This window comes from Python bivittatus, unplaced genomic scaffold (genome assembly GCF_059951505.1).
Source record: "Python bivittatus isolate LINGU-HERP-01145 unplaced genomic scaffold, Pbiv_v1 ctg000480_np1212, whole genome shotgun sequence".
Lineage (NCBI taxonomy): Eukaryota > Metazoa > Chordata > Lepidosauria > Squamata > Pythonidae > Python > Python bivittatus.
The window spans coordinates 62,283,920-62,305,490 of record NW_028277075.1 but is presented as its reverse complement, the minus strand read 5'-3'; the positions used below and the strand labels follow the sequence as shown (position 1 = coordinate 62,305,490).

The following is a 21,571-nucleotide window of genomic DNA, read 5'->3' as shown; positions in this document are numbered from 1 at the left end:
CATCCCGCGCAAATGCAACGCAAATACGCCACACGTATGGATGCACATGTATGGCTACCCGCATACTTGCATCTACCTGCAGGATGGAACATAATTTCATCTCCCATTTTTCAAGCCACCATGATTTAAAAAGGAGAGATGGGACGGGGGAGAGTAAAACAGGCTGGAAGGTAAAGAAGTCATTTGCCACACGACTCAAGAACAGCTTCCAACTTCCTGCGCGCCTAACTGACCCGGCGCCTTCCCAACACCAAGCCCACGGCAGGAAGAGAGAGGAGGAGGAGGGCCAACAGGGGCATCCCTCGTGGGGGGAGAGGAGGAGGAGGGAGGGGTCAGAATCACCGAACTGCTCCCAGGAGGAAACTGGAAGCAGCCTCTGCCCTGAAAACCAGTAAGCACTACTCACCCCATGAGCCAGTCCATGACGCCGCCTCCTGCAAGGCTCCGCTGCGGTGCTGGGCCGGGCGAGCGAGCAGGCGGCGGCTCTGGCTACGTCCTTGCCTGTCCGCCTGCCTGCTGCCTGCCTGCCTGCCTGAGGAACTCGCTTCACCGTCTGCAATGGCCTCGGAGGTGACTCATGGGTGCCGGTCCCAGCGCGGACCTTGTCCCGCCTGACGTCCGTTCCCTTCCTCCGTGTCGCCGCCGCTGCTGCCGCCGTCCGAAACTGCCGTTATTTTTTCCTCCGGGCGGCTCCGCTGGGTTCCCGCCCCCAAGGCAGCGCCCGCCGGGTCCCCTCAGCCAACCAGCCGAAGTGAGTGAGCGACACACACTCTCGGCTCTCAGGGTGGCCGGAAGTAAACACACAGCCTTTCCTCCAACATTTTCCCCTCTCCTCCCTCTCCCACGCCCGGCTACGGCAGCGCGGAAGGGACAGTGTGCCTGAGGAAAGATGGGAAATGGAGTTCGGTCCAGGCCGCTTGAAGGCGCGAAGGGCGAAGAAGGAAGAAGAGATACCGGAAGAGAGCGAGTGAGTCGTATGCGGTGTGCGTTTTTCCTTGCCAGGCGTGATTCAGAGCAAGTTGGGAAAGGAGAGAGGGGAATAGAAACGGCAGAGAAATTAAATGCAATAGGAGCGGTTTTATCTCGCTTACTCCTATTTGACAAAATTGGGGTAGACATTTCCTCAAGTGGGGCTTACTTCTGAGTAACTATGAATAGAATTATTGTTGTTGGTCGCACGGTCAGCCAGATGTATAGACTGGATTTGGCATTTTCGTCTACCTATTGAGTCCTTCCCAAGGACCTGGGATAGGCAGATGTTGTTTATAATGTTAAAGGTGTCATCGCAAGATTCTTATTATTAATTAGATGTTTATCCCACCTTTTTAGTGTGTGTGTGGGTGTGTGTAAATAAAAATAACTCAAGGCAGTGTACATACCTAATACTCCTGCTCCTGTTTTCCCCACAACAACCCTGTGAGGTGGGTTGGGCTGAGAGTGAGTGACCCAAAGTCTTTCATGCCTAAGGGAGGTCTAGAACTGAGTCTCCTGCTCTCTAGGCCAGCACCTTCACCACTACACCAGCATATGATTGCATAATATATGTTCTATTTTTCGATATATTTATGAAATGTTAAATGCAAATACCTTTGCTTTAATTCCTAGAATTAAATTCATGTCCATAGAATCTATTCTAGTGTGCATGAGAGTGTATAGATTTCCAGATCACAGAATTTGTTTGCACCAGTATTCAGGAATAGGCTAAAAATTGCAAGGTTAAGAAACAAAGCCTTTCTCTTCTGTTTTCTGGCAGTGAGATGTACTTGATTAAATTCTTCATACACAGATAAGGAAAAAATATTTTTTTCCAGCATATTCCAGAGTACTTGCCTATCTGGATAGCCACAGAATATTATTTAGATTTTTGAAAAAAACATTTCCACCACAGAATACAAACTTCAAAAAATTCTAGATCTTGCTTATACTTGATAAGCTGTACCCAATAGAACATGTTACCATGAAAAAAATCACCATGGCAACCACAAAAGATTGCTCATCTTCTACGTAGGGAAAGTTCAATATTTGTAGTGCTTTGTGACATTCTTTTCCTTGAATCTGAGCCAATTGCTCTTGAATGGCTGTCAGTTCCAGCTTTTTCCAAGAAATAGCTCTCCATCACATTTTTAAATCCCTTTTTGCAATACTTCACAACTTGCTTTTAAGTACATCTGAATCTTTTTGCAAAGCTTCATGTGTATTTTCTAAAACTACTGCTTTTGAAGCATACTATGCCAGCTGTTGATAGACTGTCAGGACTGAAAGCTCAGCATTGGAGATCTGTCATGTTTTAATGTCAGAAGGTATTTCTGGAGTCAGAATCACTCTCTGTTCATAGCCAATTAACATTCTAATTGGCTTTGAATCACAGCCCTAGATCTTGAGAAATACTTAATTTCTAAATTAAAGCCAAACTCTCTGGCTCTACAACAATTTCTTCAGAAGCTAGAAACATAACAGACTGTCTAGTGTGAGGAGGATAAACTTATATCTTTTGCTTATGAGGCAACTTATCTTCCCAAAATTCCAAATACAGTGGAGAATGATTCAATTAATATTTCTACTTTCCAGCTGGTTTGGACACACAGTCCAAAATAATATTTTCAACAGCTCATGCAGGGAGAGAGAAACAAACTGCAGCTCAGCACATTGCCATCTTGCCAGAGGTCACAGATAACACAAAGATAGAGGGCATATCATGAATCAAAAAAACTTTGATAAACTGGAATAGTGGGCAGAAATCAGCAAGGTGAATGTCTACTGGGACAAATGCAAAGTCCTGCATTTCAGTAGGAAAAGTCAAAAGCATGAATATAGGATGTTGGGGACCATATTGGGCAGCAATACATGTGAAAAAGATCTGGGTGTCTTGATGGATTACAAATTGAACATGAGCCAACACTATGATGCAGTTGCAAAAAACATAATGCAATTGTATACTGCAATTGTATCAACAGTAGTATTACGTCAGGATCAAGAGAAGTCATAGCTCCTCTGTGTACTTGCACAACACCTGCATAACAACTTCAGCATCAACTCCCAGTGGAAAGTTAAATGGGTCGTTGAACGCCCAGATGCAGGAAGACATATAGATGACCCTACACAAAAGGTGCCAGGTTTTGATCTATCTCGCCAGCAATGGATGACCTTGAACAGGATTCACACCTTACATGGAGTCTGCCTGGATTCACTGCATAAATGGGGTATGGCATTGTCACCTCAGTGTGACTGTGGGGCTGCACGTCAAACTATAGATCACATTGTGACCAGCTGTAAGCTGAGGGCATATAATGGCCCACTATCTGATTTTTTTATATATAAATGATGCTGCGCTCCAATGGTTAGATGGCCTAGACATTGGTATTTGAATTTAGATCTTTTTAATATTCATATTTTAAAGTGCTTTTAACTTAGGCTAAATGTTAGTATTTAATGTAAGTCCATGTATGAGATGCCATATGCTAAATAAATAAATAGCTCCTCTGTATTCGGTTTTAGCCAGATCACATCTACATATTGTATCAGGTTCTGGGCATCACATTTCAGGAAGGACATGGGCAGGGTATACCCAAAAAGCAACCAAGATGATGAAAAGCCTGGAATAAAAAACTTATGAGGAATAGTTGGAGGAGTTGGGTATGTTCAGGCTGGAGAAGAGAAGACTGCAGGGAGACATTATTGCTGTCTTCAGGTGTCTGAGGAGATTCTTTGTAGTCCACAGGGCAGAATTGTTGAGAGTTGCTCCAGAAGACAGGGTGAGAAACAAAAGTTTAAATTATAGGAAACTAGATTTGGGGTGGAAATCAGGAAAATAATTCCTAGCAAGCTGTTCAGCAGTGGAACAAACTGCCTCAGGAGGTAGTAGACTCTCCCTACTGGAGATGATTAAACAGGCTTGATGGCCATTTATTGTGAATGCTGTAGTAGTGGATTCCTGGCTGGAAAAAAATATGGAGTAGATGATCTCCAATATACCTTCCAATCCTTCTGTTCTCTTATTCTATGATATAGTCAGAAATCCCCCTGAGAATTATATTCATTTTCAAGAGTTATGCTATTGATCCTTTGGTTCTGACCTATTTTTTTGACCACATAGATATTCAGTTCTTTGTTAAGGAGGCTGTAAGTATTCTTCTTGTATCACCTTGTTTATCTGCCCGGACAGATCCATACTGCCTCATACACCCAAACAGAAAATTTTACTCCTTAGAAAAGCACCCACTGAATACTTGTTCCATGTGTGGACTCAATGTTTCCTTTTATGATATCCTGCAGGAAGGTCCATATTCCACATGTTGGCTTTGAGTGCCATAGTTGTGGTCAAGCCAAGAATTTAGGGCATTGCGGAATCCACTGTGAGGGACTTGAGTCAAGGGCAAAAATATTAGCACAATTTTTAGCCTGGAGGTAATTTTTTAGCTTGTCATCCTTCCAGGCATTCTTTCAGGGTGAAGAGAATTTTATTTTGAATCTCTTTATTTTACCACTGTGTTTTGCAGTGTTGCATCTGTATTTTGCTATGCCTACTAAAACTAGAATGCTGGTCTCTATGGTAGAATTATTAATCCAGTCAATTCTCTCTTTTGTAATGACTGTATTTAAAAATAAAACCTATTCTTTTTAGAATAGCTATTCGCTTGGTTGAGTCACAGTCCCACATGGTTCTAGAAAAGACCTCTGTATTCATGATCATATACAGTATGTACATGTACAAGTAACAGGTTAATCTTTTCCCCAAAAATACTCTCAGCAAAAAATCTACTGTTGAAAAAGGCTGGCTAGGGACAATTACAGTGGTAAAATACTCGTGCCACACACTTGATGTGGATCCTGGACCTGGGAAATGTTGCAAAACTCTTGAACAGAACTAGGCAACGTAGTGTTCTCCAGATATGTTGAGGTACTACTTCCCAAGCCTTTCCTATTGGAAAAACTGCCTGAATGTTGTTCTTAAATAATATCCAAGAGAACAGATCAGGAAAGTACTAACTCATCACTTTTCTCCTCTGCAAGTTTTAGTAGATTAGAGATTTATTTCTTAATGACCTAGCCTTCAGCATCAATAGATCAAAAAGTAATAAAATGAATAATGGCAACCGGACCATTTTTTTGTTGGGGAAAGACCAGAAGAGGGAACTGCGTAAGATATTTAATCTTTCTTCTCCTATTAATCTTCCATATAAATCCACAAAATTAAAATCCTATCTTCAGTTGGTAAAAAAATCATATTTCTCCAGTTTGGGGTTCAGGATGAAGAATTAGAAGCCTGAATAATTCAATTCTCATCATCAGCCCATAAATCACTAGAACAGATCGATTGTTATTTGACCCAGGTACCCCTGTCTATTCTTCTCTTTTATTAAATTGAATAGGGTGGTTGGATGTCTTGAAAGCCATGGTTCTAGGCTATCTGCAGGCTAAGGCAAATGCCATACGTAGGAATTGTTCATTTCTGGAATGTTATCTTTCCAAACTGAATCAGCTGACGGTTCCAGCGCTCATAAGAAATGGTATTTTGGATAATGTAGGAAATTACTAGCTAATTTGACAATTAAGAATCAGCCTACATTCCAATCACTATGCCCTTGTGTAGAATGAACTATTTACAGACTGAGAATGCTCAGTGAAACAGGATAGTTACAACTGAATGCAAAGCACTGAAACAGTGTGGAAGTAACTCAGGAAGATAGTAGTAGAAGTGCAATTCAAACAGAAGTGGAAGAATGATAAAGACTACATACAATTTTTGGGAGAACAGAAACTCCTCTTGCATCAATTCTTGGCCTTCATACCATGTTTCATAAAGATGCCACACTGATACAGAAATGGATACTTATTTTTTTTTCTTACTTTCATTTATTTTTAAATCGACGTATTCAAAACTTTCCCATCTGTCCTCTGACTGAACTGTACTTTTAATTAGCACTCAGAGACTTGCTTAAACAAGCTAGTCTCTTCCTATTTGCTTTCCAAACCAGCATGCCACTTTTTTGCTTTGTGTGAGCCTCAAGATAACAAACTCCCCACTTCAGCTCCAATGAGATAATTATTGACCATTTTTGCCTTAACTAGGCACCCAATACTTGCTAAATGCTTAACAATTTAGCTAATCCTTGCTAGTTTGTAACTTTCTCCTGCTGATGCCTAAACTATGCAGCTATTTCCTGACTTATTTGCCCAAAAGCAATCTAAACAACTCCGAGGGTTGTGGGGGTGGGAGGAAAGGTTAAAGGGCTATAAAACTTGTTCAAAAAAGGCAGCCCTTTGTGGGCGGTTATGCCATGCATGACTTTTCCTACTACATCTTGCACTCACCATGGTGATCTAGGGAATGATCTTTCCTATGTAAGTAACTAGAATTATTCAACAATGTTTTGTTAATTGCTTTTATTATGGCTTCTGTCATCCATTCCTCCCTGGTATCTGACCTGCACCAGCTTTATCCAGCATCACCTTCCATCTCTTATTGGAACTATATACCCAAATAAGTTTCATAATTTTATTTTCTTTCATTTTCTTTAATGTCCAAGATAGTAATTATGTTGTGGATTATATCATTTATACATATGTAAAACGGCAACACTGAACACTGTTGAAAAAGTTGTTATTTATTTTTATTTACTATTTTTTACTATATTTTATACATGCCAATTTGTTTGACATAATTTAATTGTAGCTTATTTTTCAGGATCTTCTTAAAATCTTCTTGACCTCTCAGTGGCTTTCTATACCATCCATGGTATCCTTCTGGACTGGCTCTGGAAGTTGGGGGTGGACGGCATGGTGTTGTGTTGGTTCTCCTCTTTCCTGTGAGTCCGGTTCCAGTTGTTGTTGATGGGGGAGAAGAGGTCCAGTCTGCAACCCCTATTTTGTGGGGTGCCACAGGCTCAGTCCTTTCTCCCCTCCTGTTTATCATCTACATGAGGCCACTGGGTGAGATCATCCGATGGCTTGGTATGAGGTATCACCATTGTGCTGATGATACCCAGCTTTATATCTCCACCCCAGGCCACCTGAGTGATGCTGCAGATGTCCTGTCCCAGTGTATGGAGGCTGTGAGGACCTGGATGGGCCGCAACAGGCTTTGGCTCAACCCAAGCAAGGCTTTGGGTGTTTGGACCTTCTGTTGCTGGTAACCTTCCATCATTGGTCTTGGATAAGGTTGTACTGCTTCAGACAGACCCAGTGTGTAATCTGGGGGACCTCCTGGACTCACGGCCCCTGCTCAAAGGGCAGGTGGCAGCGGTGGGTAGGAGGGTCTTTGCACACCTTTGGATTGTACGCCAGCTGCGCCCGTTCCTGGACTGGGAAGCCTTGCTCACAACTGGGAGTGAGCACTCATGCCCTTTTGACCTCTCATCTGGATTACTGCAATGCGCTCTACATGGGACTGCCCTGAAGAGCACTCAGAAATTTCAACTGGTGCAGAATGCTGCAGCACAGGTAATAAATGGTGCCAATTACTCCACACATCTAACATTACTACTTCATGAGCTGCATTGGTTGCCACTGTCCTTCTGGGTGCAATTCAAGGTGCTGATTGTTACCTTTAAAGCCCTTCATGGCTTGGGACTGGGTTACTTGAGGGACTGTCTCACCCCAGTTATTTCTACCCATTCGATCTGGTTAGGCAGGATGGGCATGCTTCGGGTCCTGTCAGCCAAAGAATGCTGGTTGGCAGGCCCTAGAAGACGTGGCTTTTCTGCTATAGCACCCACCTTATGGAACATTCTCCCTGCAGAGCTCAGGATGGCCTCGACTCTGCTGGCCTTTCGTAGGGCCCTAAAGACTGGTTCTGTACCCAGGCCTAGGGTCCCAAGTGTGTGCAGGGACCTGCTTCTTCGTTGTGTTAGTGAATTGGGTGGTTGTTTCTTGGCTGCCCGTGTTCTTAATTTTTATGTTTGCTATTGTTTATATTCTATTTTAATTCTGTTCATTGCCCAGAGTCACTCATTGAGATGGGCGGCCCATATGAATTGAATAAATAAATAAAAATAAAGGATATTTTATTTTTCAGTCACCATAATTATTCCTGCTTATTGTACTACAATAAAAAATTATTCCAATGAATGCATTGAATCAAGATTTAATCATGCTAAGATGTAATGAAATTCAAGGGACTTCAGTTATCCCTAAAAGGGTTGTCCTGATGCTAAGCTTATGCAATATTCTTACTGAACTTTCTTTTGAATAAGCATTCACATGACTTGAAGTTATCTTCCATATATTCTAAAAAAAAAGTAATCTATCACTTTAAGGAATTTTTTCTGTTTTAATTATTATTCATTTAAGAATATTTCTAGCCTACTGTTAATACCACAAGACACAAGTTGCCTGAAGTAGTATACCTAATTATTTCACTTTTACTGACCAAGAGAAAGCAGTATGTGATCTATTTTGCCCTATATTGGGACTCTTCAGATATACACAGTGCTCTGCTCTGAGAACTTAGGGAATGGTGGACTGTATATACCATTCTAAGGATAGATTCTATATATCCTTTCCTACAACACCACCAAACACTAGGACTTGGGTAGCTCCTGAAGTTAATGCACCATATATAGTTATCTAAAGTGTAATGGTAGAAGATTGAACCCCATAAAAAGACCTGGTTTTGTATATCTGAAGAGTTCCAATATAGGACAATAGTGATGTGTTGTCCTGGTGGTCAGTATAAATAAACATACCACACAGAATATACACAGTGTAAAATTAAGAATCCCCACCACCACCATTACATGACTGGGGTTAGAAGTCATACAGAACCTTGTACATGAGGACATGACAATGTAATATCTGTACTTCTCTGCTTTGAGAGATTAAGGGAATGTGGAACTTAATCTATCATTCTAAAGATAGCTTCAATTATTTCAATAATTTTTTTACAAGGGAATTGTACAGGATATTATAGTATTTGATAAAGCAACAATAATTCATTTATACTTCTTAGCTAGATAAGTAAAGCTTGGAAGTACTTATTGTGGTTAAGATATCAGCTAAAAGCAGATTCCAAACCTAATTATACTGATAGGTTATCCTTAACATAATCTATGAAGTGATAAACCAGAGAACAAGATAAATTTCCATCCATCTTTTTTCTGCTTCTGATATGTATCTTAAGGTTATTCATACATAAGTTGGAATCTATATACTACTAAAACTCATGTCTGTAACCTTCAACTGGGCAAAACAGTGTGTCATAGGGCAACAATTTTTGAACCAAGATACCTCAAATGGGCTAACTTACAGAATGTGTCCAAAATCTGGGACCCATGACTCCCATGGGATTGAAATTTGGGGAATGTGTGGCTGCTTCAGCACTGCTGTGCTACTGCACCAGTGTGACCAGCCAAGGTCAGATGATTGTCATGGGTGTATCCCTGGCCTCTTTCCTGCCTCCCCTTGTACCCTCTGCCCAATCAGCTGGCAGCAAGGCCCAAAGGGCAAGTGGCGATTCGCCGCTTTGGAAATGAGGCAGAAATCTAAAACCTCTTAATGGTTGTGAGCATTGAAGGAAGGATGAGGGAGCAACTTAGATGCCTGCTGGTGAAGTATGGCTGGCTGGAGGGCACCAGGTGTCAATGGGTGAGCCTTCTTCCTCCCTCGAGGGAGGGGTCCCTTGGGGATGCACCAAAATGGGGAGCAGGCTGCAGTTTTCCTCATGGTCCACAGCTCCCTTTGTTCTACCTCCCCCCAGCAAAGTGGCAGGCAGTTATGTTGGTCAACTCAGGAGGAGGAGGAGGAGTGACTTCACCAGGGCTCTCCTAAGGGTCGTGAGGGGAGGCCAAATGGTGCAAGCCTATATTATATGTGGGGAGGGAGGGGGGGAGGGAGATTTCTGATGTTCCCTGCCAGCTTCCCACAAGCAAAGTCAATGGGGAAGCCGGCAGCAAGTCACAGGTTGCTCACACTCCCACTGCTTTTTCACCTTTGGTCATTCTGTTTCTCTGTTTAGGTAAGGAAATGTCTCTGAAATGAGGATCCAACAGGTTATAGGTTGTCTAGTGAATTCTATTATTCTCCCTATGGGCCTTAAACCTGTTTATATTGCAGTGTAACTGTTGCTTTGAAAATGCAAAGTATCTTAATCTTTCCATTTTCATTCTTTGCCCTTGTTTAAGTGTTATTCCCCAAGCAAAATATTAATTCTTGTCCCCAAGGAAGCAAGTTTTGATAATATATGAAAAGCCTCCATCTCTTCTTCACAATGTGGAGATCTTAACACCCTGATCTCTGCTGTCCCCATCTGTTTATTTTGTACATATATAAAAGCCTAAAGATATCCATATATATGGTTTTCTAGGGGAGATTTAGGTATGTAGAATTTTACTTTTTTAAAATGTCTTTAATTAGAGAAAGACAACAGAAAAATAAAAAAACAAAACGACAAGTTTATATACAGAAGAGCTTCTCAAACATGCTTTATACAACAGTTTCAGTACGACTATAATTCATTGTAACTGTCCACATGTAATCTACGTTTGAATGCATAAGTTACAGTACATCGCTGTTCCATGCACTGGGTTGTAAGAGCCCTTCAAATATTGTCCAGGCTGGTCTGATATCTCCTATACCTGCTTTCTCCCAAGCAAGCAATCTGTATATGTTCCGCTGAGCTGTATTGCTTTCCTTCTTCTTTGTGATTCCAGTTTCATAATAAGTTAATCTCTGTACCATAGACAAGTTTTTCCCCCATCCCCTGCAGGGAGTTTTTGAAGTCCATTGTAAAGAGTTTGCCTGTTTCAGAAAGAGTACTGTATGTGCAAATCAGCAATTAAAGATTTTGTGCTGTAATGACTACTTAATGTGTTAAGACATTTTAATTCCTGGAAACAATTCAGAAATGCTTTTCCAATAAACTGCCAGTTTCACTTCAGGGTCATAAGCCTGCAGAATTTATCAAATGTTTTGCCATCTATTAAACATATTAGAGTAATATAGAGTACCTTTAGTATACAGATGTTTATAAAAGAAATATGAGATTTTCTTGAGACCAAGGATGAAGTCACCATAGCATTATAAAAAGAAATGTGGTGCTTTACAAGAGAATCAACAGGTAAACTGTGGAGCTGGAATTCCCAGGACAATACTTACGAGTACTAATAGTTTTACAAGCATCATTTTAGGTATCAGTTCACCTGCTGCTAAGTCAAGCACCACCTTCAGGCTTATCTTAATTTCCAGGAATGCCTAGAGGCTCTATGGAAGGGGCATTTTATAGGAAGGGTGAGACATCCTCACCAGTTTGCCAGTATCTAAATTAATGTTTTGTGACTAGTAATGATCACTATAGCAACTATTTCATGAGATTACCCAATCTCCCAAAATTGAAGACTTTCACTGTAGAACAACTTTCTTGACTCTGATGTCCTGCCAAAATGTTGTTACCATTCAATATCGTGACTAGCAGGCAGTTTGAATTTTAATCCAATATGGAGGGCACCATATTAGGAAAGTCTGGGTCAGATAGTCAATTTATTATTGGGGAATCACATATTGAAATGAAGTTCATTGGATGATTTAGGATTATATACACTATCAGTATAATTTCCTTGAATTGGGTGGTGAGCAGGGCACACAGAACTGTGTATGTTACTCCAAGCTTCTTAAGAAAAGAGAGGAATAAAAATGCAATAATACAATGTTCTACACCTACCAAAAATAAGTAGAGCAAGGTGTTACCCATAAATACCCGTAAAGCAAAAGAAAGAATATATCAGCCTTCCCCAACCTGACACCTCCAGATGTGTTGAGGTGTGATTTCTGTCATCCCCGGGTTCTGGGAATGAGGGATGTTGTAGTCTCATACATTTGCAAGTTATCAAGTCAGGGAAGGGTGACATAGTTTACTCTCTCCTTTTCTTTGGTGGTATTTTTGGAAAATATCTTACTCCATTCATTCATTTCTTCCTATCTGACAGTTTCATCCTTAATTATAGTTCATAGTTGGCCTTTGTGTCTTCAGTGTGATCTCCCATGTAGAAATGGTTGTGTGACTCAACTTGCAGTGAAAATTGATACCAGTTCCAGGTGAACCTGTTGTTTTGAAATTCTATTTCTCATCTCAGCTATATGGAAAAAATTATGTATCCCTTAAAAAACACAGTTCCTAGAATTATGTCACATGCTCTCCTACTTTAAGGGGTGAACTCTGGAGTGTTGCCTTCTCATAGTTAGTAATGTCGATCTAACACCATGCTAAAGCAGCAGTGAGCAGGTATCTGTGGAAAGGGAGCCTTTCATTTTTCGGTCTTGGGTAATCTTTGTCCTACATGCAACTCCATTCACTTCACCTTTTAAAGTTTGCTTCGACAGTAGTCAGCACGGCTTAGAATCAGAAGATCAAAGAAAAGGTGGCATTCTGCAGGGAGAAGCAGGCTTCCCTTTGCAAAATTAAGTGCACCTTCAGCATAAAAACTTAATGAGCAAAAGATGGAGTCAGTTTTACTGAACGTGATCAGCTATGAGATCACAAATAATGATCTTTTCTTTGTAAAGACTAAAAATCCTTCATTTGCAAATTACTTTCTGCTTTATAGAAAGACGAATTACATTCTGCAGAAATCATGAAAGGACAATTTCCTTTCCTCCCTTTTTCAGACTTTTTTTTTTAAATACTGATAAGCCATCTGCTGAAAATAATTATCCTATATGCAGATACTTGATCCATCATTATCTATAAATACTGAAGAACAGAAACAGATGTCCTTTATTTGAATTATGGGTTTTTTTCCCCCTTACTCTGTAAAATAAATATTTTTGGCAAGGGACAGAGATTGTATACTATCCAGTTCTATGTGTATTTATATGTATTCAGTTATAGGACACACATTTTAATCCATAGCTGATTTCCAGAATAATGAATGTGTTTATGTCAAATATTTTCTGATTTTAATGGTAGCTTAACAATTAAAAAGAAAATACTTTTTATTTTTAATGTAGCTTCAGAGTGTTTTTAAATTGGTTAGCTACCTTGAAATATCTTTTTGGAAGGTAGACTGGAAAGGAAATACGTAACTGTGAGAAGAATCTTACACATGTCTACTGTATTCACTGGAGGGAGACACCAATCTGGCTATTCATATAATGGCTGGATCAATGTGTTCTGGAAGAAAAACAGTATTCTGGGGAACGTTTTGTGCCTGGAATGCAGGGTTTTGCACATAACTAATTTAGTGGTGTATATTCCTAAGTAAAATATGTAGGACAGCAGCTACATGACTATTTTTTAAAGTTGAAAAATATGAACATCTGTTTCTTTGAAGCTACAATTACTTGTGAGCAAATCCTATTGCCTGGCACATGTAGATATTGATTCTTGAAGCATACCACACAGAAAAGAAAACAAGTTGTACAACATGTTCACTCTTCTTTCTGTCAGATAAATATCCTTACATCTTCTAGATGTTTGGGGATTACATCTTCCGTAATGCCAGTACTGGCTGAGAATTTGGGGATTTGTACTCCAAACATATCTCGTTAGCAAGATAGGACAAGAATGTGTTGGACCTCTGACTCTTGGCAGAGTTAGATTCTCAGCAGATTTTAGGGTAATTGAAGTTCCCCATTATTACTGTTGCATGCCTCTTTGAAGGCTATAGTCGTCTGATGCATAAAGTCTTCATCTGTATTTTCTGCCTGCCCAGATGGGCTATAATAAACTCCAACTTTTGTTTTTATTTCTCCTTTAATTCTTATCCAAATACTTTCAACAGGATTTCTCTCTTTCTCTCCCTCTCCCTCTCCCTCTCCCTCTCCCTCTCTCCATACATTGGAACACCCCTGCCCTTTCTATTGGGTCTGTTCCTTTTGAATAATCTTCCAGTATTTCAGTCATGAGTACTCTCTCACCAGGTTTCAGGATGCCTGTCACATCATATTTGTTTTCCTGAGTTAGGATCTCTAGTTCTCTCTGTTTATTTGCATATTCTGTGCATTGGTGTAGAAACATCTGAGTTTTTAAGTGGCATCAACTACTAGCATCTTGTAGCATTCTGCAAAATTTTGAGTCCCTGCCCTGGCCTCCTGCTTCTCTCTTTGTTTTCTGCTTTCTTGGCCCCAGTCCTTGGCTGCATATTTGGCTTTGGGCTTTCACCACCCTCCCTTTTTGTTCTTGTTTAATGCCCTCCTGATGAGACTGGTGAAGCGCCTGCCAAACATTTCCTTCCTAGTTTTTGTAAGATGTTTCTCAGCAAAGGTAACATAGGCCATTGTTGTAGAATCCAAACCCATCTTCATGCACCATCCTCATAGCTAGTTGCTTAACTTCCAGGATCTTGTTTTTTCTTCTTATGCTATAACTCTCAACTGGATTGATTGATTGATTGACTGATTGATTGATTGATTAAAAACTACTTGTGCTGCCAGTTCTTTCACCTACCTGCCCAAGGTCTCATAATCTCCAGAGATCTTTTTAAGTTTTTTTCTGGTCATGCCATTCAGGAATGGATAGTTGTTAGTGGGTTTGAATAGTGTTGTTAGTCTCTTCATTATGTCCTGGATATGGGCCTCTGGAAGACCACATACCTTCTGCAATGTCACATCTGATCTACATACAACTACCTTGGTTCCTCTCAATAGCAAGTCACCCACCTCTACAACACACTTCTTCATTCTCAAGGTGGCTCTTAGGTTTCTTCAATCCATGGGAGCCCAAGTATCTTCTACAATGTTCTGTGGCATGGCTTGCTTAGGTGGCCTGTCCTAGATCTCTTGATGGCTGCTCTAGATGTCTAGAGGGACAGCCTGGATGTCTTGATGAGGTACCCATGAAGTGGACCAGATCAGGAAACCAATTCCATAGGAAGACTAGAACTCTACTTTATTGAGATAAGCTATAGTAACAGAATCTTGTGAGTTTGATTGTGCTTTTCTTCCCCTCCCTCTTATATCCCAGTGAGTCAGAGAAGAGCTGGCCTGAGTCTCTTAATACTGTCTCTCTTCCCAGAGGTTAAGGAATGTTTCTGTCCTTTTCATTTACAGGTAGTCCTTGTTTAGTGACCACAATTGGGACTGGCATCTTGTTTAAGCAATCTCTCTGCTCTGCTGGGGGGCAGTGGGGAGAGAGAAAGAAAGAAAAAAACCCCAAGCAATCTGCAGTCTCTCCTGTGCCTGACCTGTTTTTTTCCCCTCCCCCCCCTTGCAGAGCGGAGAGATTGGAGAGGAAGGGATTACAAGAGGATAAGCAGGCACATAATGGGGAATACACTGGGCTGTTTGTGTAGCACGCTTGTGGCTTCCGGCACCAGCTCATTGCTTTCAATGTATATTCCCCATTGTGTGCCTGCTTACTTTCTTGTAATCCCTTCCTCTTCAATCTCTCCACTCTGCAAGTGGGGGGTGGGGAGAAACAACAGGTCAGGCACAGGACAATGCATATGACTGTAATGGTGATCACATGACTGAGGGACACTGCAAAGGTCATAATGCAGGCATTGGTAGTAAAGTTATTTTTTCAGCACTGTCATAACTTTGAACTGTCATTGAACAAGGCAGTTGGTAAGTGAGATCTACCTGTATGTAACTTTTTTGAATATTTGCTTCTAAGCTATTTCCATGGCTCGCTACACCTGATCCTCTTGCTTCTTTAGTCACATTCTATCATGAATTTGCCTCTACAAAATGTTTTTCCTTGTTAATTGGTGTTCTTTTCATTTCTTTACCCCTGGAAACCTTTAGCTGTCCTCCAGGAGCCTCTTATGTTTCCTGGTGCATTTCTGTACAGCAATTTTTTCTTCAAGACCTTTCACTCTTTCTTTCCCAGTAAGGAAACAAGCTTACAGCTGCAAAAGGAGTCGTTTCAGGCAAGAACACAAGCATTGCCTTTGCATGTCATAACAATGTTTCCCTCACTGTCATGTTGCTTAAAGCCTTCCCTGTCAACTCCCTAATCCAAACTTTTATGCAAACCTTTTGTTTGCTTGGTCTGGTCACAGGCTTCCAGACATTGCCTCTCTGGATGAAGACTAGCTTGGAGTAAAAGAAGATGGAAGAAGAGAGAAAAGAAGAGCCTTAGAGCCTTCCCTGCTTCCCTGCTTAGAGCCTTCCCTGTCAACTCCCTAATCCAAACTTTTATGCAAATCTTTTGTTTGCTTGGTCTGGTCACAGGCTTCCAGACATTGCCTCTCTGGATGAAGACTAGCTTGGAGTAAAAGAAGATGGAAGAAGAGAGAAAAGAAGAAAAAGAAAGGGGCAAAGAGTCTCTCCCTCAATCACTCTTGCCAAACTCCTTTTTACTGTCTGATCACTTGCTCAGTGAGCTCACTCTCTGGGAACTGTGTTCCTTATATGCCCTTTTGAGCTGCCTCAGCTAGGTCAACAAGAACAATGCTCAATCAGGTATTCACTATCAGCAGTCAGCTCAGAAAACTATCAGCAGCAGTTAACAGTCAGTGAGAGCACTGATAAACAGCACCATTTCTTCCTCCTTAGGTCTTCTACTTTTCTTGGTTCCCTTCTCTTTTTTCACTCCTCCATCCTGCCAAACTCTTATTTGTTCTCCGCATTCATTCCACAATCTCCATGTTCATTCACTCAGTGGCTGTTGATAAAGCTACCCCCCCACATCTTTAATTAGCCCGAGAACTAACCATTATAAAAATAGAGTTCTCTATTTCTACAATACAGACTATCTCATATTTTTGGATTTGCAAAAAAACAAGGAAAAAAGGGGACACAGATAATTAATTAAGAGTGTTGGGGGGGTTGTATGATATATTTAACCATGATTTAATTTATTAACAGAGTTTTCTGGATTTGCATGACATACTGAACCATAAACTAAATATACAGGCAGTCCTCACTTACCGACCATTTGTTCAGCAACCGTTTGAAGTTATGATGGTGCTGAAAAAAACCATTTATGGCCTTTGCAGCATCCCCTCAGTCATGTGATCACCATTACAATCAGTATGTGTCATTCTATGCCTGACCCCTTTGCAGAGCAGAGAGATTGGAGAGAAAGGGATTGCAAGAGAGTAAGCTGTTTGCTCTTCTACACATCAAAAGCCATGTGATCACGCCAGCAGCCCGGGACTGGGAGCCGCGGGTACACTATGCAAACAGCTTACAGTGCTCTCTTGAAATCTCTTCCTCTCCAATCTCTCTGCTCTGTGAGAAGGGAGGGGAGAAAAAAAGCAAGCAGTGTCTATAGGCAATTTCTCCTTTGCCTGACCCTTCCCCCCATCCCCCCCATGGAGCAGAGAGATTGGAGAGGAAGAGATTTCAAGAGGGTACTATAAGCTGTTTGCATAGTGTACCCGTGGCTCCCAGTCTCGGGCTGCCGGCGTGATCACATTGCTTTTAATGTGTAGAAGACAGTAAGCAGGCACTCAAGCGTTCCAAAGGATGGGAAGTGGTTGGGAGGCAAACAAAAGCTGAAGGTGTAAAATTGACTAGTCTTGTCTCTTTCCAGCCCAAAAGCACAGTCATGATCATGTGATTTCCCACTTAGTGAACACTTCACTTAGCAGCGGTGTTGCCAGTCCCAGTTAGGGTCATTAAGCAAGGACTGCTTGTACTGTCTGGGTTCACACAACATGCTAGGCTAAAAGTGTGGTACCTAGTTGGAGGCTTATTAGGCCATGCAAATGCAGCATTATATAGCTCACACTGCCAACTGGGAAGCATGGGAGATCTGCTTCTTAGAGAAATCATCAGTTTTGTGCACATCTTACTTCAGTCATAAACTCACTAAAAGATTTTAGGCAAGTTAGTCTTAGTCTGGGTTCACACCATACTAAACCATTGATAACCTAGCAATGCTGTGTTCATTAAAGCACAGTTAGCTGTATTCATTTATAATGCCAAGCCATAACTTCAAGCTTTAAAGGGTGTTGACTGATGTCATCCATACCCAGCCTGTATATCTTCCAAGCAAGGGGTCCCACTGCTTAGTTTTAGATGTCAGTTGTTGGTTTTAGTGAAGATTGACATAGAAGGAAGCCCACCTATTGGAGTTTCATTGTGCTTTTGATAGTGAAATCCTGCCAACATTCAGGAGAAGGTTTAATTCTCCTCCCTTTCCTTGTATTGTTTTACAAGGAGAAAGAGAGAGGTTGGAATCCATTTATACTGGGCAGCCAGCAACTTTCCAGCACAGTAGATTATTCTGTTATTGTAGAAATCTTAAGCTCTGAGAAAATTAGCAAGAGAAAGAGCATTCTGTGTTTTCTTCTTCTTTGATTGCTTGAGACAAAATGGGCTTTAGGGAGCTGGGCAGTTTTGCAATTTCATTGTGATCTTCTCACATTTTATATCCTCCCATTCATCATTAACTGTCTATTTCATGACTTCATAAATAACCACAATCTTTTACATGCTACATGCAATGTTTAAAATTACTTGATTGACAAATATGCTTTTGTATAATAATGCTAGCAAGAAACACTGCCCTACAGTAGTACCTGATTTTATTTCAGATTTGAAATTGGCACCAAAAAAAAAAAAAAAAGAGAGCAGGTTCTTTTCATCAGGGCTGCCAGAGATTGTGCTTTGAATCTAGCTGTTTTAGAACAGTGATGTCAGCATCTATAATAAAAGGAGGACAAAGATTTATCACTTCAAAAATTATTCAGCTGACGAGCGCAAGGATGTTTAACTGGGCAACTGTTTTACACATTTTCAGTGTTATTAAATAGGTTGTCTCTGTTATACTGTGTATACTTGATATGTTCCTGAACTCACTATTTACTGTGTTTCCCCTCCTTTCTAACCAGTTATATGTATATTTAATAATTTAAAATACTTTTTGTTTAAGATGGGAGTATAAAATGCTTGCGGTTTGCATTGGTGCTTAAAAAGACTAAGTAAACTACAATGTAAAAAAACCATTTTATATTCTATATCCCCCATATGATGATTTCAGTCAAAGTCAAGCCAAGGAACACATGCAAAAAATTGCAATTTTTGTTGTTGTTAGTTTGGCTTCTGAAATCTTAAAGTTTGCTGTTTTTTCCTCCATCCACTGACTACAGAGGCAGCTAGAATATTTGCATACAGTGGACAGATATGAGGTAGTCACAGTCTGTTGTCTGATATGGCAAATCAATAGTTTATATCATTATCTGTGGAGTATCCCATCCATAATTACCTATAAAACTCTATATGGCTCAAGGCCAGGGTGTCTATGAGACTACCTATCCCAGATAAATTCTGCCTCCCCAATATTAATGCAAGCTAAAGCTGCCCACTTACCAAGAGGTATGATGGAAGAGGGGCCCAAAATGAGCATTTTCTATGTCGTGTCTGTCATATGGGACAGGCTGGTCCCAGAGGAAAGGTGGTGCCCACTCTCAGGGCAGTCTGGAAGTCCTTTAGGACTTGATTAAAGTGGAATTGGCAGCACCAGATGTGTTTTAATATAATGTGAGATCACATTATATTTATGGTTTCCCTTGACTATGTTGCTTTTGCTGTTTTGCAAACTGCATAGAGTCTTTTAAGACTGAAATGATGAAGAAAATTCATAAATAAGTAAATAAGTCTGTCACCCAGACTTAATGCCAAGCTTAGTTTGACATGTGAATGCACCCTCTGGTTTGTTCAGTAAACCATTGTTATAACAAACAACAGTTAAATGCAAATGAAGCCATTATGGCAGCCCAGTGAATTGAGCAGGCAGAAGCAAGTTGTAATTAGGTCCATTGGATCAGGATAGTGGTAGAAGGAGACAAAACCTTTTTTAATCTGTGAAATGTTGGCAGATATGTTAGTGGAGTTTCATGGTATTGATATGATTGTTCTTTTATCTCTGTTAAAAGAAGCAATGCAAACAGCTTTTGGTTTAACACTTTCATGGAAGACTACAGTTTAATAGTGGAACAGATATTTTGGAAGCAAAAGATTTAATCTTTCACATCTCCAAGTCATGCTGAGAAAGATTCCAGTTGGGAAACCTGGAGGTTTACTACCAGTCACTGTGTAGGCAATGCTGAGCTGAATGGACCAATTAGCTATTAGATAGCATGTCGATAGACCAATGTTTCTTAACCTTGGCAACTTTATGCTATGTGGACTTCAACTCCCAGAATTCCCTAGCCAGCATGCTGGCTAGGGAATTCTGGGAGTTGAAGTCCACACAGCATGAGTGAAGTCCACACATAGATATTCATGGGAAGGGGACGGAATAACTTGGCCATTTGCTGAGCAATGGATAGGGAGCACTGCGTTGTTATAGTCCTGAGTGTCAGGGAAATCTAGGGCCTTTCCTAGATAGGACATGACAAGTTTGTTGTTTACAATAGTGTTCCCATCCTCCTCTTGTTAGCAGAGAAACTGTACCATACTCATCCAAGTGATGCTTCAGTAAATATATTTCCTATGAACAATTTGCAGATCCAATCCTTAAACATTACCTTAGGGAGATATCATTTCAGTAGCAGAGAAGAAGCTTTGACTGGGATGACTACAGTAAGGGTGAGCCATCTTTTAGCAGCCAGAAGCCTCATGTAACAGTTCTGAGGAGAGAAGACATCAGAAGTTTATACCTTTTCATAAAGTCTTAGTCAGCCAAAGGGGCTACCAGACTACTTTCCTCATTTTCTACAATGAGAAAAGAAGAGAGTCATTTTAGGAAGAATGATGATGAAGATGATGCAAAGTAGATCAGAATACATCTAGCATGTGGAAGGGCCTAGGTCTGTCTGATTTATTCCAGGATTTTGTTCTGTTCTTTTTGACATTTTAAAATGTGTTTGTCTTATTTGAGGGCATATGCTGCCATTGTTATGGTTTCCTCATCTCAAATGGGAGAAAACCAAGTTGCTGATTTTTGGTCAGAAAAAGTGCTCCGGTGCTGCAAAAATGGGATTTTTCTACAGGTTTTCACTGCCTGAACTCTCCCTTTTCCACACTCATATTTCTCTGCCTGCCTGTTTTTTGGGGGAAAGGGGTGGGTATGGTTAAGGTTAGTAGCCCTTAATGCGACAGTCTGACAGGGAAAGCACATAACATATAATTTCCACAATTCCTCAAATTCACCCAGCTATTTTTATCACAGACTCAACCTACGTTGTTGTTGTTGTCATCCTGCCCCTACCCACGTTGTTATATAACTTATGATACATTTTTAACCCGGGCCTAACTCTAGAACCTATTAAGCTGCATGTTGAACATAAAGGGAGGAGTGTTCATTACTTACTTGCAAAAGGACAGACAGTACAACTGCATTAATGCCCTTATGCAGTTTTATCAGCTGCAGAAACCGCCATTACATTCAAGACAACACAGAATGCAAAATAAACAGGATTATATTTAGATTCATACAGGCAAAATTCTCCAAAAACCTGTCTCCCAGCCATAGAATAGATTTCATGGCTGGATTCGTATGCCATGATTATTTAGCTATGGACTATTTAAACACACACATACACACACAATTGGTTGGGATTTTATAACATGATACTATAAACAATGATTTGCAAAGTACAATATTTGGGCATGCACAACAGTCCTAGACAAAACTGAAACAAAACTGTGATGTTTAAATCCATGCTTTGCTAATACTATTTAGATGTGATTTGCATTTGACGCCATATCCTAAACTGGTATTTTCTGATCTGCTGTTGTCCAGTTG

At 40.6% G+C, this 21,571-nt stretch overlaps 1 protein-coding gene across 1 annotated transcript in view; it reads right to left on the bottom strand.

The window, feature by feature from the left end:
* Window positions 1–714, bottom strand: part of MOB2 (MOB kinase activator 2) — a 130,289-nt gene extending 129,575 nt beyond the window's left edge. Inside the window, exon 1 of the mRNA XM_088146065.1 lies at window positions 407–714. Within this exon, the coding sequence (XP_088002191.1) occupies window positions 407–423 (17 nt within the window). The 5' untranslated portion in view covers window positions 424–714. The remainder of the gene's footprint in view (window positions 1–406) is intronic.
* Between the last annotated feature and the right edge of the window lie 20,857 nt (window positions 715–21,571).